Source organism: Schistocerca americana, chromosome 1 (genome assembly GCF_021461395.2).
Source record: "Schistocerca americana isolate TAMUIC-IGC-003095 chromosome 1, iqSchAmer2.1, whole genome shotgun sequence".
NCBI lineage: Eukaryota > Metazoa > Arthropoda > Insecta > Orthoptera > Acrididae > Schistocerca > Schistocerca americana.
Window position 1 is genome coordinate 596,021,406 of NC_060119.1, and position 26,427 is coordinate 596,047,832.

Here is a 26,427-nt window from a genome sequence, read left to right on the forward strand (position 1 = left end):
CTACATTCAGGGTACTAAAGACAATGCTCACTTACAACAAACACCCACTATGTAAATATAGCATTAGAAAATCTTTACCCAAGGTGGAATATTTGTTATGCTGCCGATCTCATTTTGAGAGTGGTGATATCAAAGGAACTGTGTGATTTGGAAATTGAGTAATTATGCTGTGCAATGAAAATTGTTAGGACTTAATTGTTTATGAAATATCTAAGTGCAACAATTCTGTTAGAGTGACTTTAAAACATTTTTGATAGCTGACTGAAAGTGTATTGAACCCTTAAGGCTTTCCCAATGTAGTAAATGTTGCTGGGGCTCAAGAGAGTTTTATTGTCTAGTGTTGCTTAAATTCACTGTAATTAATAGTGCTATTTTGTGAAACATATCAGCATGCACTTTACCCAACACTAACTTAAACTTTAAATATTCTGCTGTCACCTTGGAAGCTTCTCCCTTCCTCCCTCCTTCCCTCCCTACCTCTTGACCTCTTCCTGCCTCTTTCTCCACTCCTTTATCCCAACCAATCCTTCCCCTTCCTACCTTTTCACTTCTTCCTTCCCTTTCTCCATCCCTCTCACCATGTAATAAGAAATTTAGTAATTATGAGCCACTCAATACTTTGAAAAACTTCTTCTGCTTTGACCTAAATTTTTAAATAAGAATTATAGCAGTTACACAAAGACAGGACCGTTAATCTGGTTTTCTTTTATAGGATGAAACAGATTCTGAAAAAGCAGATGATGATGAATTCATTATTGAATCAGATAAAGAATCAACGGATGATGAAGAGACAATTCAAGAACAAGAAGCGACTGAAGGAAATGTTGACCATAAAAAAGAGTTAGCTGAATTACAAGTAAGCCTGTACTTCATTACAGTGATGGTATGACATTTTATCCCACTTTCATTTCCCAAAGCCTGCAGTTATAAAAGAAATATAGTGACAGTGCATCTGATGTGGTAGCTCTGTATATTATAAACTGTGTTCTTACAAGCACCTAAGTTGTGTTTGAAAGTATGTATTGGAATGTGTACTTTAAACAGTTACCTCCTCATCTAACATAATGTACATAGTTTTCGTTTCAGCCAAGGCAGATGGCAAAGTTGATATAACCTCTCATATTCCTTTAAAAACTGTAGTCTGTCATACCATTTAGTTTTGTAATGATGTGATGTGATTACCTGTTTAAAAGACTCTCATTTTCATTCTCTCCCAGGGGCAAGTAACATGAAGACAAACACTCATTTTATCGTGATTTATTCATTTATTTGTTGGCCTATTGTATCACTTAGAGACTCTGCCTCAAAAAGTGACTGACAAGGGAACCTCCCCATCGCACCCCCCTCAGATTTAGTTATAAGTTGGCATACTGGATAGACCTTGAAAAATGGAACACAGATCAATCGAGAAAACAGGAAGAAGTTGTATGGAACTATGAAAAAAATAAGCAAAATATACAAACTGAGTAGTCCATGTGCCAGATAGGCAACATCAAGGACAATCTGAGCTAAGGAGTGCCTTATTCCCATGGTTAGCGTGAGCGGCTGCGGAACAAGAGGTCCTTGGTTCAAGTCCTCCCTTGAGTGAAAAGTTTACTTTTTTTATCTTTGCAAAGTTATGATCTGTCCGCTCGTTCATTGACGTGTCTATTCACTGTAATAAGTTTAGTGTCTGATCACAAGGTCATAGGTCAACCGATTCCTCCACAGGAAAAAACGTCTGATATATTCTATACGACACTGGTGACGGCATGTGCGTAACATGACAGGATATGTTGTTGACCCATCTAACTTGTACACTTGGCCAATGGGTAAAAAGATTCTTCTACCTTGCCCGATTTAGGTTTTCTTGTGGACGTGATAATCACTCCCAAAAAAGTGATGAAAACATAACGGATGGACAGATAATAATTGCCTGAAAATAAAAAATTAAACTTTTCACTCAAGGGAAGACTTGAACCAAGGACCTCTTGTTCCCCAGCCGCTCACGCTGACCACGGCGCTCCTTAGCTTACGCTCTCCTTGATGTTGCCTATGTCGCGCATGGACTACTCAGTTTGTTTATTTTGCTTATTTTTTTTCATACTTCCACACAACTTCTTCCTGTTTTCTCGATTGATCTGTGTTCCATTTTTCAAGGCCTATCCACTATGCCAACTTATAACTAAATCTGAGGGGGGTGCGATGGGGAGGTTCCCTTGTGAGTCTAAAAACTGCTAACAAATTTAAGATGATGAGCACTAGTTGTAATACACGATATTGGGGAGCTGTACCAATTTCTTTTACTCTTCAGTATATAATGTAAGACATTGATTTCAAAACATGGTAAGACAATGATTTCAGAACCAGATTTCCAGAGGCAGATGTGGATTCAGTTCATAATTTATTGGTAGGGACCTGAAAAATTCACCTTTCACAATAAATGCTATTTCTGCCTCAAAATGAAAAAATACGTAATAGAGACTGTTCATAGCAAATTGTATCCAGATGAACTATTTTACCTTAGGTAGCTTGAATGAGCTTTATTTTCTGCATGTAAATATCAAAAATGTAAGCAATTTTCCATTATTGATATTGCACGTTGCCTGGTTAAGCCCAGTGAGGAAAGATAATGTGCCTAAGAAAGTGTTTGTGAAATGAAAAGTGCATGTACACAACAATGTATCAGTGCGCTTGATGCTCAGGTGCCTTGACACCTGTGGGCAGTTGAATGGCCTGTATAAAATACATGTTGCGAAATTCACTGTAGTACCCACCTATGGGACCTATCATCTTAGAACAAAGAAAAGCATATGCTTGTTTGTCTGCTACAGCTCAAACGTTTGTATAATGTGGACAGTTTTAGTGTGCCAGTTTTAGGCGATGGGTTTTTTGAGCTGTGGGTTGTGTCAGATACTGCTAGATGTCAGGTGTGAACTACCATGGTTTACAGTACTGCACCAGCCTCAACAGGTAGTTGTGTGGTAGCTGTTCCCAAATGCTTTATGCTGTACACTGCCTGTTGCTTTCTTTTCTTGTTTTGAAATTATTGAAAAGACTTAACATTGGTCCATCACAGGTTTCGATTAAGACTCTCATTACACCAGAAGCTGTCAGCAATCCTGGTAACATTATGTCAGTTCTACTTTTACAGAAGATGGGTGTGAGAGGGAGGCAGAGCTTGTTTTCATGCACCATTCTTCTCCTTATGACACTCACAATTTTAGTGTGCTTACTGTTGTGACTGATTTCCACTTTATAGTGTGTGCACTCTGCACTACAGTGACCGAAAAACAAAGTCAGTCAACTGTATTTCGACTGCATTTAAATTCTTCCCATAATGTGCGAATAGCTATTTTCAGTTCTACTTCTATGTTAAGTACCTGGTTGGATCTATCAGTAGTGTTGTCAAGTATGTGTCACAAAAGGTCAAATTAATATTTTCACATTTTTAATTGTCAGATTGTGAGGGAAAAGAGGTAGAATGTCCAGAAATACCTTAAACTGGAGACATTACTAGTTCACTGATGGGAAAATGTGCTTCTCAACAGAAAGGTGATTAGTTGAAAGCTTAAATACAGCCCAAATAAGGAAAAAATGCCATTTCGGAAAGAAAAAACTGTTGAAGATTTTTCTAAAACAGAAATTCCAGTCAAAAAGTTCCCCAATCAGTACTTTTTTAACAGTAACTTTCAAAGCAATAAGGCTTGTCTTCACTCATGTAGCATAACATTTTAAATTTGTATGTCAAATTTTGCGCAAAATACAGGTTAAATGTTTCCAAGGGAGCATACTGCAACAATCGACTGACTGGAAGAAGGAGAAGGAATATGGTAGGAAATTGAATGGATAGCTTTGAGAGATGAGATACAGGAATCAGCGGAGGATCAAATAGGCAAAAAGACTAGGCCTAGTAGAAATACTTGGATAACATGCACCTTATTAAATCTGACTGACAAAAGGAGAAAGTGTAAAAAGGTAGAAAATCAAAAGGAAAAAGGAAATAAAGAAGTCTGAAAAAAACGAAATTAATGTGAAATCCAAAGTAGGAAAGAAGGATTGGCTGGATGAGAAAGGCAAGGTTATAGAAGCATACATGATTAGTGGAAACATAGATGCTGCCAATAGAAAAATTGTGAAAATTTACACCAAAAAATTATATGTTTAGGGAAAAAATCATAACTTTTTTCCAGTTGTTATTTTAAAGTGATTGTAGAGCAATAGTCACAAAACTTGGGAGAACATGTGATAAAAACACCACATTTATGTACTCAACAGTTCCTGAGAGAACATTGTCGTGATAGGGCGGTACGACTCCCCTTAATTTTGATCCCCACCTCAGTAGTTTCTCGAACTTGGTCTATAGCTTCCTGGATGTAAGCATTGAATATAAGAGGAAAGAGAGCACATCCTTGTCTTACCGCTTTTCTAATATTTACTTCTTGTTCATGGTGACAGTTCCTAATCACTGCCACCTCATTCTGATAGAAACTGAGTATCACACGGATGTCTTTGTACTTTATTCCAATTTTCCTCAGCACTCTGAACATCTCTTTCCAGATAACGTTATCAAATGCCTTTTCCATGTCTACAAAGGCAATATAAGTTGGTTTATTTTTCTGTAATTGCTTTTCAATAACGAGTCTCAGTGCCAGAATCGCCTCTCTTGTTCTCAATCCCCTTCTGAAACCAAACTGATCTTCACTCAGCATATGCTCCACCTTCTCTTCAGAACTGTTTTTATGAGACTTTTTTATGCATGTGATATTAGACTTAGCGTTTGGTACTGTTCGCATTTTGTAGCTGCTGCCTTCTTTGGTATAGGAACATTGATACATTTCTGGAAGTCTGTCAGCATCTCTCCTGTGTTATAGATGGACCTAATAAGTTTAAGCAGCATCATTTTCATACTGTCACCAGCATTCTTTTTTAGTTCTCCAGGGATGTCATCAATACCCGTTGCTTTGTTGTCCCGTGGTTCTTTTAGAGCTCTGTCAAATTCTTCTTGCTGAGTGCCATCTCCCTTGTCATCTTCATCTACTTGCTCTTCTCTTCCTATTACTTCCTCTGAAAGAGGTGTTCCGGCATAGTTCTAGTTCCCATTTAAGTTTCACTGGCTTCTTCTTCAAACATTTGAATCCCAGTGAACTTTTCATTACGACCAGGTTATGATCACTGCCTATGTCTGCAGATGGATAGCTCCTGCAGTCTTTTATCTGGTTCCTAAAATGTGCTTTCACTAGAATATAATCAATCTGTTGTCTCCTCAGGTCTCCAGGGGCCTTCCATGTGTATCTTCTCTGTTTGTGATGTTGGAAAAGTGTGTTTGCAACAACTAATTGGTTCCTCGAGCAGAACTCGACAAGTCAATCTCCTCTTTCATTTCTTCTTCCAAGTCCAAATTTCCCAAAAATTCCTTCCTCCGGTTCTTCACCCACAATCACGTTCCAGTCCCCCATTGCAATCAGGTTTTCATCTCCCTTAACATTTCTCATCACATTACTTATTTCTTCATATATTTTGTCAATGACTACATCTTCTTCTTTGGATACTGGCATGTATATTTGTATTATCACAGTGTCCTTTGGTTTAGTTTCAAGTCTGACTAGTATTGTTCGAGAGCTATATTGCACATATCCCTTGACACATGAGCAATAGATTTTCCTCAATTATTCCAACTCCTCTCATTCCTGGTCTATCTTGGTCAGTTCCAGTGTGAATGACTCCGTATTCTCCAGACCAGAAATCAACTGGTTGGGGCCATCTCATCTCCGATATGCCTAGGATATCGATTTCCAGTCGTTCCATTTCAAGTTTTACATTTTATAGCTTGCTACACTGAAGCAGTGTTCTCACATTCCAAGTGGCTATGTTAAAATTGGGATTCTTTTCCTTCACGTTGTCTATATCTTTTGCAGTCCCCACCCAGAGATCCGATTGGGGGACTATTTTATTTCCAGAAAATTTTACAGAAGATACTGACATGGTTTACTTCTGATGCTTGGGATAACCATAGTTCTTTAATATGGTGGTTTCCTGTTGCCTTCCACATCCTATGTCGTTGACCATTAGCTGGTTCTTCTGCTTTTGGAAATGATTTCTCATTTCCAGGGCAAGAGGGTGCCCTGTCCAGCAAATGCTGGGGTGATGACTTATCTCAGTCATCCCGCGGTCCCTGTCTACGTTAGCCATCACATGAAGTGACGTTGCCCACTCTCTCTTGCGTGGAGGTGTAGATCAGGAGTTTCCCTTCATCGGGTCTAGGACCTTAACGGCATTTTGTAGTCCCTCTAGTACTTTAGAGAGGAAAATAACAAGGATAAAATACAGGGAGAAAAAGCTTGTCTACAATTTGTACAGAAATCAGATCACAGTTGTTGAGAACTGCGGGTCATGAAAGCAAGTGATGGTTGAGAAAGGAATGAGACAGGGTTGTAGCCTATCCCCAATGTAACTCAATCAGTATGTTGAGCAAGGAGTAAAGGAAGCCGCGAAGAAATATGGAAATGGAATGCAGGTTCAGAGAGAAGAAATAAGAACTTTGAGGTTCGTTGCTGATATTGTAATTCTGTCAGAGACAGCAGATGATTTCGAAGAGCAGTTGAATGGAATATATAGTTGCTTGAAAAGAGACTTTAAGGAGGACACCAATTAAAGTGAAACAAGATAATGGAATGTAGTCAAACTAAATTAGGTGATGCTGAGGGAATTAGATTAAGAAATTGTTGTTACTGTGTGGCCTATGGATTTAAGTAACTGCAGATATTAACACAAGCTTCTTCACTAGCTTGAATCCTGTGTGGCAGACATTTGTAGTCTTTCACATTTAGATGAATCAGTTATACAGTCGTATCAACGTGTAACTTATTCATATGAATCTGTGGTACTTTCTCTTTGCAGTAAGCTTTCAGATATACATGTTGTCAGTCATCCTTACAGATTCAAGTTGACACAGCAACACGATGAAGTTTGAACAGTTACCAATATTGAGTCACAATTACTTCATTACAGAAGTGCAGAAACCATCTTTCTTCTGCTCAGTTTGTTGATTTGCTGAGAATAGTCAGTTTGCTTATGATTCAAGAAATAACACTGAAACCTACTTACTTTTTATTTAGTTATTTATCAAAAGCTATGGTCCATTTGTGCTCCAGCAATGTCAAAACAGAAAAAAACGAACTCAACTCAAAATATATTTATTCATACTACATAATTTATACAACAGGAACAGGTCGGGGGGGGGGGGGGGGGCGGGGGGGGGGGGGGAGCACTCTTATTTAATGTCACTGCCACCTTGGCAATCAGTTATTCTGATATTCAGATACTTTTATTGTTGCTACTTGAATTCTTTACAGACGAATGGAAAAACTGATAGAAGCCGACCTCGGGGAAGGTCAATTTGGATTCCGTAGAAATGTTGGAACACGTGAGGTAATACTGATACTACAACTTATCTTAGAAGAAAGATTAAGGAAAGGCAAACCTACGTTTCTAGCATTTTTAGACTTAGAGAAAGCTTTTGACGATGTTGACTGGAATACTCTCTTTCAAATTCTGAAGGTGGCAGGGGTAAAATACAGGGAGCGAAAGGCTATTTACAATTTGTACAGAAAGCAGATGGCAGTTATAAGAGTCGAGGGACACGAAAGGGAAGCAGTGGTTGGGAAGGGAGTGAGACAGGGTTGTAGCCTATCCCCGATGTTATTCAATCTGTATATTGAGCAAGCAATGAAGGAAACAAAAGAAAAGTTCGGAGTAGGTATTAAAATCCTTGGAGAAGAAATAAAAACTCTGAGGTTTGCCTATGACATTGTAGATTAGGAAATGAGACACATAAAGTAGTAAAGGAGTTTTGCTATTTGGGGAGCAAAATAACTGATGATGGTCGAAGTAGAGAGGATATAAAATGTAGACTGGCAATGGCAAGGAAAGCGTTTCTGAAGAAGAAAAATTTGTTAACATCGAGTACAGATTTAAATGTCAGGAAGTCGTTTCTGAAAGTGTTTGTATGGAGTGTAGCCATGTATGGGAGTGAAACGTGGACGATAAATAGCTTAGACAAGAAGAGAATAGAAGCTTTAGAAATGTGGTGCTACAGAAGAATGCTGAAGATTAGACGGGTAGATCACATAACTAATGAGGAGGTATTGAATAGAATTGGGGAGAAGAGGAGCTTGTGGCACAACTTGACTAGAAGAAGGGATCGGTTGGTAGGACATGTTATGAGACATGTAGGGATCACCAATTTAGTATTGGGGGACAGTGTGGAGGGTAAAAATCATAGAGGGAGACCAAGAGATGAATACACTAAGCAGATTCAGAAGGATGTAGGGTGCACTAGGTACTGGGAGATGAAGAAGCTTGCACAGGATAGAGTAGCATGGAGAGCTGCATCAAACCAGTCTCAGGACTGAAGACCACAACAACAACAACAACAACAACAACAACAACAACTTGAATAATCTTTAACACAGCTTGAGATTTTAGTGATACGTGAGAAAGCTGAAAATGTGTGATTAGCAAATCACTGCATTTACTGACATATGAAGATAGCAAAGTCGAGTGAAATGTTTGAATTGTTTCATATTCGAAATGGTCACAGCATGTGATAGCATTACAGATACTAGTGGCTTGACCGATTTTTCATACTGTATTCATCTTATCTCCAAACATACAAACAATAACAGAGTACAAATACAGCCCTTCAACAATTTTTTTTCCACTCTTCATTAGTTGTTCTCATCCCAGGTGGAGTTTGTGTGTACTCTCCTTTTCTCCATTCTTATTAATTTTTGCCTTTGTCCTTTACGGTCAAAACTAACACATACAAGGTACATACAAACTGTGTTGGGAATTTTGTAATTTTGTGGGTAGTATTAGTCTGATGTGCACGATTTTTCATTCTTGTGTTGGTAAACTTGTGTGAAACGTTTCAGTGCAGTGGCAATCATATTGGATGTTTAATCTGCTGTCAGTTGTCAAGAAAGTTCCATGTGTTTCCTTATGAGTGGTGATTAATGATTTGTTGCAGAAATAGATCAGGGAATTTGCATTTAATTTTGCCGAGACAATGGAATAAAATGTTGCAAAGTTTAAGAAATGTTGAATATTGCTTTTGGTTAGTCTGCTGTTAGTAAAACAGGAATTTGTGAGTGGTATGAGGAATGAGGAATCTATCCTTTGGTTACATTGTTGATATTCCTACCTGGAGTTCCCTTTGTTTGATTTTGTTGAAGATGACGAGGATTCTGCCCCAGCACATCAACTACTGATGAAAATATGGAAAAAGTGAAAGAAATAATTATGAATCTGCACTGGATCAGAATCAGAGAAATTGCTAACAATGATGGCATATCAGTTGACTCGTGACACAAAATCTTTTTTGCATATGAAATGTATGGTAGCAAAAGTTGTATCAAAGATGTTGAATGTTGAGCAAAAACTGTAGCGAATGCTAATTGCTCAGGAGTCACGATGATGCAGAACTACTGAAATGTTTCGTAACAGGTGATGAAACATGGGTGTTTGGATATGACATAAAAACTAAGACTCAGTCATCCCAGAGGAGGTTTCTGAAACATCAAGATCAAAGTGTGTTCGAATTTGAACGTTATGCTCACCGTTTTCTTCAATTTTAATGGGACAGTGCGTCATGATTTCTTGCCAAAAGGTCAAACAATCAATAAGGAGTACTACCTAGAAGTTCAAGGTTGTTTGCAGGAGTCAGTCTGAAAAAATGCTAGGATTTGCAGCATCTTAATTCACGGCTTTTGCACCACACTAATGCACCTAATCACACTTCAATTCTTGTCCATGAATTTTTTTGTGAGAAACAATGCTGTAATGATGACCCAGCCTCCATATTCTCCAGATATGACCCCATGTCACATTTTTTCTGTTTCCAGAAATGAAGAGAACTGTAAAGGACCGTTGTTTTATGAACATAGATGAGGATAAGATGAGACTGCGGCTGTTTGCTCCAGTCATAGTTTGCTTTCTTCCATTCTTACCCGCAGTAGGGAATGTCAGTCTGGGGTAATTCCCCAGGAGCTAAATGTGTTTTCAGATGGCAGAAGATGACAATCAGGTGTTTAGAAGGATTATGTCAGAGGGAGTCCTGCAGAAACCGCTTTAAATGTCTCGGCATAATGACATTACTTAGCCTATATATGTTTGATGTACGCCAGAGAAGATCTGAAAAAATTTGGCTTGAGATTTGAGGTGCATGTACACAACACCAGAAATGGTCACTTCTTGGATTTGCCTTCCTCAAGACTTAGGAAAGGGGAAAGAGAAAGGCAGAGGGGGGAGCGGGAAGAGTGTCCCACGCACTATTCACGAGTGGAACAGGGTTTGAGGTATTAAATAGTGGTACCGAAAGTATCCTCCACCACACGCCAGCAGGTGGCTTGCGAGGTATGATGTAGATGTAGATGAATTGAAACAATTGTATGTAATGTGAGTAGCAGCAAGCAATGTGTGAGACATGTTTGTAAACTACTTTTGTCAGAATTAAATGACACAGTAAAAATATGTACTTGCCGTCAATATTAAGCTTCATTGCTGTTTCACTTCACATATTCCTTCCAATCAACCTATTTTTCTACTGAGAAGGACTAGATTGCCAAATTTCGAGTTCTTCTTGTAGTGCTGTGATAATTTCTTCAAAGGACATGGCTCGCTTCTTGCTGCGTGCTTGAGAAACACAAAGTGGTTTGTGTTGCACTCTCATGCTGCTGTCTGCTGTCTGCTGTCTGCTGTCTGCTGTCTGCTGTTACTGTCAGTTACCTGTATCTCCCAAAACACTTGCAACTAGATCTCGTCAGTGTCAAATAGGTTTGTGTTGCATGCTGAGGAGGAAACAGCATTAAGTGCTGCCCACACTGCTCCACTCAGGTCTTCGTCTAAGTGCATATTCCTATACTCGTAAATTTACACTTGTGGGATTATACAAATGTACATTTGTATTTTAATATGTAATTGCTTTGTAGTAAACACAAATCAGAACAGCAAAAAGTATTTGTCAGTGCTTTAAAATAACATTACTGACATATGTATACAAACATATAGACTCATATTGCACAAACGTAGGACAAGGTTTTGTGTCATATGACTTTTTCATGTTTATGTATGTGTGCTGCTGCAAAAGTAATGTTATTTTAAACTGTCAACAAATATAGAATGTTGTTCTTGCTCGTGTTTACTATAACAGTGGTTCTTATTAAAATTACAGATGTATATTTGTATACAACCACATGGGGTCATCATAGTCATGTTGAACAATTTCCAGCCCCAGGCAGGCTCTGTTTGGAACATAAGCTTTGCCTAGTCCTGTTTTCCCAACATCTTCCAGTGTTCATTGTGCTCCAGTCCTTGCTTCTTTTTTCAACACACTGCTCCGCACCTTTCAGCCATTTGCCCCTTTGCCTCCCTCATGGTCATTTCCTGTGCATTTCCATTTCATGTATCTTCTTGGGAATTCTCTTGTTTTCCAATCTCTTTAAGTGCTCATACCACACACATGGTGTGATGGCGTAAATTTACAAGTATGAAGTATGCACTTGAAAATGGCAAACAACTGAAGTCAGCTGTTCATGGTGATTTTATAACAGCCAGGATGGCAAATGAAATCATCCTTCCATAAATTTATGGCTGCTGCACCCAAAATGAAAAACTAGATTTTCTTACAGACTCTTCTAAAAAAATAAAATCTGAAATTAGGGTTAGTATATTTTCTCATTTTTTTCCTTCCTTCCTATCCATCTATAGCCTTCATTTGTTTATGGCTTTTGTAACTCATAGGTTTACATATGTGTTACCATGCAGTTTATATGTGATTCTGTGTCTTACATTTCCATTGCTTAACTTGTCACTGTGTTCTCAAAACAGGCAGAGAGTGAATTGAGCATTGAAGATCTCCTGGCCAAATACAAAGGTTCACTGTCAGCGGATGATACTGTGGAAATGGAAGTCAATGAAATGTCAGAAGTAGACACAGAAGAAGATGATGAAGATGACAACGATGATGTCGATAATGATGATGACAATGGTAGGTTTCTGTTTATGTGATAGTGGTAATTTCACTAAGGGAGAATGATGTTTATTCTTTCGAAGTGTTATTATTAAGATGATTATTATTAAGCACAATGGATTCACATTTCACACAGAAAAGAGCAGCCAATAGAAACATGTCACATGTTGCATTGATGGCAGTCTGTAGATATGTTTTATCATAACTATGAATTCAGTTTATTACAGTTATTTTAAAATCCAGATATTCGAGGATGGAAGTGTGTTTGGAGTGGCTGTATAGATATGTACAAGAGCTTGGGCTGAAAAATACAGAGTCCACCAGAAAAATGTATACACACTTAAGGAACGAAAAGTATTACATATGTGTTTATTTTACATTTATTAATTGATCATACATGTTGTACAACCTCCAGTTTAGCACACGGTTACTTTAAATCTTCATCGTTCCCGGCTATACACATAACAGAATGACGAGCAGTCACTGCAACTATGTCAGTCAGTGTTACAGTGGAGATTGCTGCACATGTCACTGTAATCTCCTGGTGAAGCTCCTCCAGCACGCATGGCTTATGTTAATAGACGTTATCTTTCACAATTGCCCACAAGTAAAACTCCGTAGGTGGCGATTGTGGAGGGAACTCAATGGGCCCTTTTCGTCCAATCCAATGCCCCGGAAAATTGTCATCCAGAAAAGCTCTTACAGCTAGGTGGTAGTGTGGTGGCTCACATACCTTTGGTTGAAGACCTCTTCATCAGCTCAATAAAGGCACATATACCTGGCAAAATTGACGTGCATAACATTTCCAGGTACACTTCTGCATTGACAGTCGCATCAAAGAAAAAGGGTCCTACTAAGCCCTTAGATGACAGTCCACACCACACATGAACCCTTGGTAGATTGACTGCTTTATCCACATAAACATGTGAATTTTCCGGTGCCCAGTACACACTGTTACACCAATTGATGGTTCCATTACATATAAACTGTTCCTTGTCATTCCACACTACCTTTGTCACAAATTGTTTGGCGCCAGTTACCATTTGCTGATACCATTCGCAAAATTGCATTCAGCGATCAGCATCGTTGTCATTAATCACGAGCAGTAATTGTGGAATGTAAACTTTCCACTTTGCAGCTTTTGGAGTTCTTTGTGCACTTGTACTGCTAACCCCCACTTCACGTGCACATTGCGTAGCAGGCTTCTGAGGAGAAGTAACAAACGTTTCCAACACTAGAGCTGATGAAGCAGGACTTGTATCTGTACACAGTTTTCCTGATATTCCTTTGTGAATATCATAAATTGTTCCTGCAATTCAAATTTGGCAATGGTGCATTTAATTGTTAGGCAGGTTGGCAGTTCTGTTTAAAACTCCAGCCTCTACTGATGTTGCACTTTAATGGCGTTATCAAACTTGAGAAATCACTTCACAAACAATTTTAGTTACTCAAATGTCAATCTTACTCCAGCCATCTTCTCAATACCGAGATGAAATTTCTAACATCTGTTTAGCCAAAGACCATAGTACAACACACTCATAACTCAAATTGAACAACAATATCAGTGTCTCGATAGAGCCTGACAAAGAATGTATACATTTTTCTGGTGAACTCTGTAGAATTCAGAAGCTAGCAAAAACTCTGTGATGTTACATACATCACTGCACTATGTGCCAATCAGTTATAGATGAGTTGTTGTCATTCTTTATTTTTGATGTCATTATAATAATTTGGTAGACATCTTCCTTTACAAAATAAAGTTCTCTTTTTATAATAATGGAAAATCCTTGAATGGAACAGTACATAAAATAGGAAGAGGCAACCACTCGCCTGTAACAGACTGATGTGAGCACGGGTTAGTGGAGGTTGAGGCCAGGGTTATTGCAAGTATGCGGGCTATGCTGGGGAGACAATCCCTGCTTGTCTAGTTACGAGAAACTCGTGCTGCAAGGGACCATCCAGATGAGCCATGTAATTAATCAGCTGTTGAAGCACTTGAATTGTGGGGGCACAATACATGAATGGTCAAGTTTGCGGTTTGCCACAGTTTAGTATTGGCCAGTCATGCAAGTAGACAGTTGGTTACTTGCGCCCACAAAATGCTGCACAGTAATTGCAGCATAGCTCATGTATAACATGTCTGCTGTCACACGTGCTCCTGTGGCTGGTTTGCTGCAAAAGGTGGTGGGTGGAAATGTGGGGCAAGTCTTGCACCAGGGCTGAGCACAAGGGAATGACCCATGGGCTGCCAGGTAGTGAGCATTATTGGAATAGGAATGAACAAAGATATTCTGTAAGTTGGATGGATGGCAGTTGGTGTATTTCAACAACTCAAGCTTTCCACTGCAGATGTGAAGTCCACAGGTGCAGATCTGTAAGGAAAAGACTTTTTGACATGGAATGGCTGATAGCCATAAAATTAGAGGTACCAACGATGGTTGGTGCAATTTATATGAACAGACATATTTAAAGGAACCATCTGAGATATTGGAATTGAAATCTAGAAAGGTGGATTGTTGTGTTGGAAGGATAAGGCAAAGCAGATTTGGGAGTAGGTTTTCTAACCACTCTCCAACCATAATCTTCCAACCCTTCCAAATATTCGTTCCCTGGTAATCTTTCCCGAATTCGTCACTTGCACCTGACCTTATCTTCCTTTCCTAAATCCCTCCCTAGTGAGTCAAGCGTAGCTCCTATGGAACACACAGCTATCTGTAACCTGAAAACCAATCCAGATCTTATCATCCTTTCCACGGACAATGACTTCACCACAGCGCTCGTGAATCGAAGAGACTATGTGGCCCAAGGTGTCCACCAATTGTGCAATACCTCTCCATACAGATCTTACAATCATGATCCTGATACCATCCCACAAGGCTGGGAACAATGCTCACACAGAACAAACATCTTCCTTTTTTCACCAAAACCTGCAAACTGTTGTCCGCAACCTCCCATCATACATTCACGACACTGCTCACTTCCATCACCACCACCCTGTAGTTTGTATCCAGTTGCCATTACACTCCTTGTTGGTTTGGTGTCCTTGTACATCAACATCTCCCATACCCATGGTCTTGTGGCCATAGAACAGTGTCTTTCCTAATGTCCTTCTGGTACGAAGCCCACCATCTCTTTCCAAATCCTCCTAGTCAGCAACATCCTGACCCACAATTCTTTCATTTTCGGAGGTCAATTATATATGTAAAGCTTTGTTACTGCAGTCCAGTCACAAGCATTTCTTTCCCAGTCAATGGCATGGGCGTGTGTGAAAACAGTCGTGCAATATATCAGCTGTGCTGCAATGACTGTGCAACATTCTATTTGGGCATGATAGGTAACAAAATGTGTACTCACATGAATGGCTACTGCCAAAACTGTGACAGACTGTAGACTTGAACATTTAGTTGCCAAACATGCTGTACACCAAACACTAATGACGTTGACAGCTGCTTCATTATGTGGGCTATTTTGATGGTCCCTTCCAGCACAAGTTTCTATGATCTCCACCTCTCTCCATTTCTCTCTCTCCTCTCCCAACTCCCTTGTCATCTTCACCTTCTCTCCTTTCCTCTCTTCCCTCCCCAACTGCCTCCCTTTTATGTCTAATCTGTTTTAACCCCCCCCCCCCCCCCCCCCCCCCCCCCGAACTCCTTTCATTTTGTTATTCAGCTGCTGAATGAGCTGTTGAAAGATCCCACTACCGCCTACTTGCCTCCTGAATCTTTTCCTCCTCCTCCCCCCCCCCCCCCCCCCCTTTCACCTTCCCATCTCCATCAGGCCAGGAAACTGCTTTCAGTAATTGATAATTAATAATCAGTTGTACTCTAGTTGTGGGAATGTGCCTTTGTGTTTGTATTTTTAATACAACTACCTTTTAATGGTCTTTTTATGCCTCGATGATGTTTTATTGTAGTTGTTATTATCCTTAGTGGGTGCATTTGTACTTTCTGATATGAAATTTTGTTTGAGGAATGAATAACAACAGATTTGACTTACAACATGCACTCTGTCTTTCATTTAGAGACCTTCGCTTTTCATTAGCAGTTAAACTATGATTTGTCCAGCAGACAAAGTGAATGCAAAGGTGCTGATACACACTGATGGCTACCATCATAAAACTAGTACACTGCTACAGTACCCAGCCTAAGGGAAGCTCAAGAAGGATCCAACCTTGACAGTCACCAGGAAAACAGTGCATGTGTTGCAGAACGTATATCTGCCAAAGGCAGTGAAGAAGCAGCGACACCATACCTTTATGTATTGCCCAAAATCTATAAGGAAGGAGTGCCTCTGCAGCCAATACCAGACACCATTAATTCACACAATTATCGACTGGCGAAATATGTGGTGACATTTTTGAAACCCCTTGTGGGACACTGTTGTTTTCATGTTAAGAATCAACAGATTTTGTGAAGTACTTTAAGGACATGCGACTATAAAGAGATGACTTAACTATAAAAAGATTAATTGCTTGTGAATTTCAGTGTTACATCAATATTCACAAAAGTATCTCTGCAAGCCTCCTCAGTGCTGCTGTCTTGACTCTTGGAGCCACATACAGATCGAATAACATCGGTGATAGGCTACAACCCTGTCTCACTCCCTTCCCAACCACTGCTTCCCTTTCGTGTCCCTCGACTCTTATAACTGCCATCTGCTTTCTGTACAAATTGTAAATAGCCTTTCGCTCCCTGTATTTTACCCCTGCCACCTTCAGAATTTGAAAGAGAGTATTCCAGTCAACATTGTCAAAAGCTTTCTCTAAGTCTAAAAATGCTAGAAACGTAGGTTTGCCTTTCCTTAATCTTTCTTCTAAGATAAGTTGTAGTATCAGTATTACCTCACGTGTTCCAACATTTCTACGGAATCCAAATTGACCTTCACCGAGTTCGGCTTCTATCAGTTTTTCCATTCGTCTGTAAAGAATTTGCGTTAGTATTTTGCAGCTGTGACTTATTAAACTGATAGTTCGGTAATTTTCACATCTGTCAACACCTGCTTTCTTTAGGATTGGGATTATTATATTCTTCTTGAAGTCTGAGGGTATTTCGTCTGTCTCATACATCGTGTTCTCCAGGACTGGCTCTCCCAAGGCTGTCAGTAGTTCTAATGAAATGTTGTCTACTCCCGGGGCCTTGTTTCGACTCAGGTCTTTCAGTGCTCTGTCAAACTCTTCATGCAGTATTGTATCTCCCATTTCATCTTCATCTACATCCTCTTCCATTTCCATAAAATTGTCCTCAAGTACATCACCCTTGTATAGACCCTCTATATACTCCTTCCACCTTTCGGCTTTCCCTTCTTTGCTTAGAACTGGGTTTCCATCAAAGCTCTTGATGTTCATGCAAGTGGTTCTCCTTTCTCCAAAGGTCTCTTTAATTTTCCTGTAGGCAGTATCTATCTTACCCCTAATGAGATAAGCCTCTACATCCTGACATTTGCCCTCTAGCCATCCCTGCTTAGCCATTTTGCACTTCCTGTCGATCTCATTTTTCAGACGTTTGTATTCCTTTTTGCCTGTAAGTCAAACATACTATTTTTGGATCAATGGGTAAATTCACTTGAGAAAATTATAAAACTGGTGTTGTTGTTATTGTTGAGGTCTCCAGTCCAAAAACTGGTTTGATGCAGCTTCCCATATTTGTATTTCTTGAGCAAACATCTCCATCTCTGCATAACTGCAACAACCTACATCTGCTCCAACTTTTTAAGTGTCCAGAATCTTTAATTTGTGCCAATCTGAAATTTTTGTCCTGATTGTAAAACTGGAAGTTAGGATATATTTTCACAGCAGGGGGAAAAAATGTTGTGTTGTTGCAAATCACATGGTGTAAAATAAGAAAATAAGAGGACAGCCACCACACATTGTGTTACATACATCACATATATTAGTGAAAAGTGATTTTTTTTCCAAAAATATTGTAAAACTATGAATGCAGAATTGCTGGCCAATGCTTACCTTTAGGGGGTAAAATTTTTAGTATTACCAGTGAAGGGGGGAGTATCAGAGATGTCCATGTTATCTAGCCCGACATGATAAATAGCTCACCCCCTACCTGGGTTCCAGTGTACAGCCAGACATGTTGATAAAATTATAAAAATGTCCTCATTATCAAACCGAATAAAATTCTGTCTGGAGCAGGTGTAGGTTGTTGCAGTTATGCAGAGATGGAGATGTTTGCTCAAGAAATACAAAAATGGGAAGCTGCATCAAACCAGTTTTTGGACAGGAGACCTCAACAATAACAACAACACCAGTTTTATAATTTTCTCAAGTGAATTTACGCATTGATCCAAAAATAGTATGTTTGACTTACGTTAAAAAAATTTAATTTCATCTTGGGAGCATTTGTGGAATAAAAATGCAATTTAGTGAAGAAATAGGTGTCCATTGAGTATGATGCAACTACATGAAACATGTTTGGTACATAAAAACAACAACAAAATAATTCTGTTTTGCATTGGTGGACCTACACCAAGATATTTTAATTGCATCAGCTCTTTTAGGTGTAGGCAATGTCATGTCTGACAGTTTTGGTGCCAATTGTCTTTCCCAGTTCAACTTGTAGGATTCATTTTCTAGCTGTATTCTATACAGTAGTTGAACTGCTAAAAGAAGGTTTTAGAATTAAAAATAAAAGTAGTAGTGGAAATGTCATAGCAAAAAGAGATTTTCTGGTAAAACAGTATGTGGCTTATGTCGTAGCAAAAGATTTTTGGGTTAAATCTGATAAATTAAATCTCATTTTTAAAAGAAACAGTGCAATTTAGAATTATATTTAGCAGTTATAATTTTGTTGGAAATTTCTCCCTTGTATGATATATTTATGGGGCCTTTTGTGTGAAAACTTACAGCTCTTATACCAGCACATCATATGAAATTTGCTCAAGATTGCAGTAGTGTAGTATTATGGTGAGCCTCAATAGAGCTTGTGGGCCTTTCATGCTTTGAGACTTGGATGTATTGTTGGAGCTGGAAAACGTATTTCTTGTATTGCTTTGTTTTAATTTTCTCTATTTTTGATAGTGTTGTGATAACTGGTAACATTATAGAACTATTTTTCAAATGTTTTTGAAATGTAATATTCATAGCATCAGTTGTTTTTTGCCTATTTAAAATTCGGGTTTTTGCATGCTTAAACCTTACAACTCATTCCAGTCATGCGTCAGTGAATATAATGTTCACACAACAATGGATTTTAAAATTTACAGACAACTCTCTCTTTACTTGTGATTAGGTGAGGAGAGTCAGTCGGAGGACGAAGCTGCAGCCAGCAGTAGTGAAGAAGGAACCGAGATTGGTTTGAAGACATTGCTGGATGAAGAGGCAGAAATGAAAGATGAGAAGGTGATGTTTTCCTTCAGTTAAGAAAAAATTGTGGGAGAGGGATGCCACAAATTTAAATGTTAAAATATAAATTGTTGCAATGATTGCAGTGAAATTTGCTCTTTAGTAGTGTATGTGCTATGACAAACATTTGAGACAAGCTAAAACTTTATATTATGATGGAACTTGAATGTAGAGCCCTTGCTTTTTAAAGACAGTGCGCAATGCCAGTTGCTCAACCCATGTGTTCCAACTTCCTTGTCCACTCTGTGCTTTGTTTGCTGCCAAAATTTTGTTACCGATTATACTTTGTGAAGAATCTGAGTAACATTAATCTTCAGTACGCTACTGATCCGTAACCAAACCAGACATTCTGCTTGTGAACTCTGTGTTTTATGCCTGCTTGTTGACCGAGCGAGGTGGCGCAGTGGTTAGCACACTGGACTCGCATTCGGGAGGACGACGGTTCAATCCCGTCTCCGGCCATCCTGATTTAGGTTTTCCGTGATTTCCCTACATCGCTTCAGGCAAACGCCGGGATGGTTCCTTTGAAAGGGCACGGCCGACTTCATTCCCCGTCCTTCCCTCACCCGAGCTTGCGCTCCGTCTCTAATGACCTCGTTGTCGATAGGACGTTAAACACTAATCTCCTCCTCCTCCTCCTGCTTTTTGCTGTCAGGGGCTCTCCCTTAGTTGGTTACCTTTATGGCATTCATGAGTTCCATCTTTTCAAGTGTAATAGAATTAGAATTATTATTGTAAGAGTCATTATGAGGTTCAGTTAGCCTGGCCCCTACTTTGAGCTGGATATACAGAGACCATCTAACTTCTAACCGTATAATTTCATAAGCACATTGCAATCATTCCACAACTTAATTTTCAAACTATACTCAGAGCAGAACAACAAAGTGATTGACATCTAATGGTTTAAAAAAGTTCTATCATAGTAAAAATCAACCTGAGACTGAGGCAGCAATACCTCCCGTTTAGTTTGCCATTGCCGTATTGCTCTGTGGATGTCAATTACGACTGGTAACATGACTGTCACATTACTATGGCTGTGAAAGTGGTATGATGATTATTGTCATCCTGGCTTCCGATACACTGCATCCATCTGTCACATGGTACATGCACGTAAATAAAACATAAATCCAAACAGTAGATTATCCAATACGTTAAGAAAATAGATTTATTATAGTGGCGAACATCATTCGTTGGTTTCAAAAACGCTTGTGCAATACATCACTTAATCGAAGTGATATGTTACACTACATCATGTGACCATTAAATTCCTGTTATGGCAGAGCTACCACTTTGCCTTGCCAAGTAATACATATCCCTAAAGATCAATAGTCCAGTCTGAGTTATCCGACAACAGCTTAGGAGCATCTGACAAGCCTGAGACAAGTAAATTTTTTAATTTCCATGTACTATACACAGTTGTCTTTTTCACAAAGATACATGTGGCAATGTCTGCTGTTATATCCTCTGGCCTATGGTACAGTGAAACTGTTTATAAATGCTCTCTTGTTTGTTATTCAGGACTCTTGAAATTGTAGTTGCATATAGTTCTTGCTGTTGTGACCCAGTGTCTCTGGAGTTTGTTTACTCATGCAACACAGTGTACGGCTGACATTTAAAAAATAAATCATTAACTCTTCAAGTCAGAGACTAAAATAATTATGAAATGTCCTGAGCTGGTTTCAGTTTGCACCCTGCTGTAATTTTAGAATCCTGAATAACTTCAGAAAACAATAGTAAGTATTGAAAGTTTGTATATCTACATAAAACCCCCAGAACATAGTATGTTATGAACTGTCCATGAACACTGCCTTCTAAAATATTCTATTAATTTATTTTGCCTCACTAATGGACATTTTGTGCCAAATGAATTTATGTAGTCATTTTTGACATGTATGTAGTAAACTGATATGCTGACTTGAGGGTTTGGCACTTCATGAAAGCTTTAATGGTTATTATTAATGTACTGCACCGTTGACCAATCATCCAGTCACTACCTATCAAATATGAAATTCTTGTTCCCTTCTCACCTTGCATCGTTGCTTTTTGTGGCCTATTAAATCTCCCTTGTGTCTCTGTAACCATCACAGACTGCAGTAAGTGTCACAATAGGCAATGGTCTAGGATTTTGAAATAATACCCATTATGCGACGTACACATCAACAAACATTTCTCATCCTGTAGTTGACATTTACAAAATCTTTTGTGTGTGCCTGTTGAAGTATTATATTGCTGACTCAATGTTAACCATCTAGTACAATGGTCAGTGAACGGTGGCTCACTAGCCACCTGCAGCTCTTCGGCACCTTGAGTGTGGGATTTCCACAGAGTACCATCTGTGGGAGTACATGTACAGTGCAGCTGAATTTTTGTGCTCCCTGCACAAAAGTCGGTCTTCAGCGTGGGTGAGTGGAGAGTCTATTTTGAAGATAAAGATGTGTCATTAAATGGGTATTTAGGTGAGGTTGTTACACACCCTCGGAACTCAAACCACATGCACTAACTGCCACCTGCGATGCTGTCACTACTTGTGACTATGTCTTCAAAGCAGGGGTGGATAATGCTTCCAGGTCAGGTGCATGATATCATTTTTAACGTGGTGAATGTCATTCAAAATGAAGCAGTGGAAAGAATATCTGTCTTACAGAAGAGTGTGGAAATGTTTGTTTTAGAAGAAGGTATTTCATTTAAAAACATATTATCTCTTTTTGATCAGGATTTTGAAAGAGAAACTTTAATTTCCTTTTCAAACCTGTTGAAATATCATCAAGATAATAACACTGATATTGACATTTGCTATTTCAGAACAAGTCATTTCAACATGAGGGAAGCTTTTCTCAACAGGTTTCATAAATTCGTAAACAGGATGACCTTATAATTTGTTAGAAAAAAACCTCTTACTGCTACTGTAGTATGATAAAGTAATTTAATCTTTAACACTGGTAATAGCAGTTTGAAACACAATTGCTGGATTTAAAAAAAGAAAAATATATTGTGGAGTTCGAAATCAGAACATCTTTGTGCTGTTATATAAATGTTGGAGAAAAACGAATGTGAACTTAATTCACAGCACAAGCAGTCTGCTTTGAAAGACCTGGAGAAGAGAGACATGTTAATGTTTTAACACTTAGAATAGTATTCCTGACTTACATAATCAGCTGAAAAAACTAGTGTCTGCTATTCTTTACTTAATCAGGCCGTCATATTTTCATGTGAATTATCATTTTCAAACATGAACCTTATCGAGAATAAATTGAGAAGTCGTCTTATTAAAGAGCACCTGGAATTGTGCTAAAAATTAAAAACGGTAACATTCAATCTTGACTTACCAAAGTTTCCAAGGAGATGCAAGGCCATTGTTCACACTAGTGTTTGTCAGTCACCTTTATAATTTAATTTTATGATGCCTTGTAATTTAACTGCATCAGTAAATAATATCATTATTAAGGATGATATCAAATTTTATTTAATGTACCTACAGTTTTAACAATCTGAGTCTCAGCCATATATGCAATTCTACTACCCTAGTGCCAGTCCATTTTTGCAGTCTGTCATTCAGAGCCAGCCATTTTTACAGTATTTTGTCCCTTCAGTACAGATTCAGAAATAATCATAAATATGATTTTCTCGGGCAGGAATAAAGCTTATCATTTCCTCTTCAAATACATGTCACTTATGGTGCCCTGCTTTGTAAACTTTTCATCACTCCAATCAAAACCAAAGGAACTGTTTTCAGGTAAGAAAAAAATTGTTTTTCCATGTTACAGACTCATGGCAGAGTTTGTGTACAGAGATCATGAATGTTAAATTTCTGCAAATGAACTTTTACTTGGAGTAGTTCTTTTTTAATGGTATAACTGTAAACAGGGTTGCACACAAAACCCACTTTGCGTACGACACATTGGAATGAAGTATCCTTCCTTCTGGTGACTCCTCCTCCTCCTCCTCCTTTCCTGACCCTCTCTGACACAGTCCCCAAGTTTTCTGTGCATTCTACTTCCCTGATGGAATGGATATTGTGCTCAAGAAATGCCTCTCATCCAGTCATGAAAGTTCAGCACCACTTGAAATAGGCTGACTGTCAGTAGCACATGCTGGTGACAAGTTTTTGCAGACAGCATAAATGAACTGGCTCTTCTTCTTCTTCCCCTCCCCCACTTGTAAAGCACATGGACATTTGAAATTGCCATTAGGATAAGGCAGGATGACAGCTTTCTCTACCACTTGACTGAACAATGATTAAATATCCTGTAAGGCACTATATGAGCACTGCTGCTGGTGTTTTTTTCCCCTCTTCTGTCTGCCTCTGTGTCTTGTGATAGTAGCATGTCTCTTTTGTCTTTCCATCTTAAGGCTAAAATGTTTCCCTTACAGTGGTAAATAATGTCATTGCACTGGAGAAAAGCACTAGACGAAGCTGATGACATTCCTCTCCTGCTTTTTTTGACATTGTCAACAAAATCACTACATATATCTTCAGGAGCTGTTGCCAGCACTACACTTATGAAGTATCAATCAGTGTATAGCATGGTGACCCTTACCTGCTAAATTATCAAGCTGTCTCAACACCACATTGTTCACAAAATTGCATATACAGTTTTATGCCTTGGCTTCTGTGGCATACATTGCTGGAAACCGAGGTGCCATTTGGACATATTCCTTCATTGATTGTTAATATCACCACTAAATGGAGACATCCCTTATGAATTGTAATATCACCAATCAGTTGATATCATCCATTTTTGCACCACTGTCTTATGTCGTACACTAACTGCAGTTTGAATGTGGATCAAACCCTGGCTGACCTTTAGCTTTCATTTGATTATTTTCATTCAAATGAAAGATTAAAAGTATTAGAAGGAATCTGATTCTACTCATTTTGTTCAGACAGAAACTGCATGACACAAGTGTATTTGTGCTCCATTGATCTGCTAGTCACTGAAACTTATTTGCAAACTGATGGCAGTAAATTTCCTAATGTCATCCAGGGTAACTGTCTTCCATGCTGCTAGCCTGCTTCTTGACAGTAATCAATTCAGGCATCACTTCTGTATTATTTGTTACCTGTCATACACACCGATCGGCCAGAACATTATACCACTGATCTATTATCAATAGCAGTGTCACCTGGCGAGGAATGATTGCTAGTCAGACACAGAGGTGGTGCATGTAGTATTAGTGAGCATGCTGTCCATGTGTAGCATAGGGAAGGCACATGATCTATCTGAGTTTGACCGAGGGCAGATTGTGATGGCCTGGAGGCTTGGTAAGAGCATTTTGGAAACTGCACAAGTTGTTGGGTGTTTGAGGAGTGCTGTGGCAAGTTTTATCAGCATGTGGTGAAAACACATCCTGACGTCATGGGGTTGGGTGGCCACCCCTCATAGCAGATGTCGGGCAGACTGATAAAACAGGACAGATGGCAAACTGTGGCAGAACTAACATCAAACTTTAATGATGAGCACAGAGTACAAGCGTGTCTGAACACGCAGTGACCAAACACTCCTAACGATGGCCCTCCACAGCCGACAACCTATGCATGTACCAATGTTAACACCACAACATCAGCACCTACAACTGAAATGGGCACGTGACCATTGGCACTGGATGTTGGCGCAGTGGCAGAGCGTTGCGTAGTCTGATGAATCCCGATACCTTCTTCATATGCCGATGGGAGAGAGTGAATCCAACATCTTCCTGGGGAACAGCTCTTTGCCACTTGTACTGCAGCATGGAAACAAGCTGGCGGTGACTCCATTATGCTGTTGGGAACATTGACGTGGGCATCTACCGGTCCAGTGGAGATTGTGTAAGGCACGATGATGGCCAAGGAGTATTGTACACTGGATGATGGCAAAGGAGTATGTACACTGGTTGCAGACCACGTACACTTCTTCATGGTGATCACGTTTCCTGATGGTAGTGACATTTTTCAGAAAGGTGATGCGTCATGTCACAAGGCCAAGATTGTGATGGAATGGTTTGAGGAACAGAGTGATGGGTTCCAGTTGATGTGCTGGCTCCCTAACTCGCCAGATCTGAACCCAATTGAATGCTTCTGGGACGTGATTGAACGTGGTGTGAGATGTTGCTCCTCCTCCCTGGAATTTACACAAATTAGGTGACTTGTGTGTTCAGATGTGATGCCAACTCCCTCCAGCAACCTACCTGGGCTCCATGCTTCCATACCACGATGTATGACCACTGTTATCTGTGCCAAAGGTGGACATACCAGCCGTTAGGTAGGTGGTCATAATGTTGTGGCTGATCAGTGTAGATTTGTTTGCTCTTTCAATTGAGCAAGTAACTCATTGTCCAGAAAATAACAGAAAAATCGGTGATAGGCCTACCACTTTTAAAGTTTTTTTCGGTACTTATATTTCCACTCGCACCAGTATAAATTGGAGTAGTATTTGGGACATCATCTGTGTCATCCCATTCGTCATTTCCCTGCACTGACTGTCTTGTAAATTTTCTTTCGCTTCCGCTTGACATCTGTGAATGCTTCAGAAATTCTGAGGGTCCTGCAGCAGCAACTGGCATCATGCTTTTACTATCAGTGCTCTATTCGGAAATAATATGTATATGTTGAAAGAATATGAACAACATTTAGCGTAAGTGTAAAGAAATAAGAAAAGAAAATATCACAATAAATTATTTCATCTGAGAAGTTGTGCAAGAAATATATGTGAAAAGTATAGAAAATTACAACAAAATTACCTGATCCTGATTCAGCATGAGTTGGATCTTCATCCATACCATGGTCGTGGAAAATACCGCTCAGATTATGTTTCGATTCTTCAAGAATGCAGAGAATCACACCACCACTCACTGGGCTATCACTTGACATGTTGATTCAAATAAGGATATGCTTATACTGGTGACTGCCACATAACGATTGTTTTGCACAAGTACACAAGACGAGTGTGGATGGGAGAGCTGCAAGGGGTTTACCTCAGTAAACTTACCTGTCAGGTTAAGGATGTTTTTAACAAAACCAGCCTTGGTGTACCCTAATAAGTTACTAACAATTTACCTACCAATATAATTTAAGTTTCTAAAAATGCTG

At 39.2% G+C, this 26,427-nt stretch overlaps 1 protein-coding gene across 3 annotated transcripts in view; it reads left to right on the top strand.

The window, feature by feature from the left end:
* The window catches only part of LOC124606851 (helicase domino), a 402,945-nt gene that overhangs the window by 81,705 nt on the left and 294,813 nt on the right, over positions 1–26,427 (top strand). For all 3 annotated transcript variants that reach the window (XM_047138941.1, XM_047138934.1, XM_047138951.1), the window contains 3 exons: positions 713–856; positions 11,869–12,028; positions 19,249–19,358. In XM_047138941.1, coding sequence (XP_046994897.1) covers positions 713–856; positions 11,869–12,028; positions 19,249–19,358 — 414 coding nt within the window. The remainder of the gene's footprint in view (positions 1–712; positions 857–11,868; positions 12,029–19,248; positions 19,359–26,427) is intronic.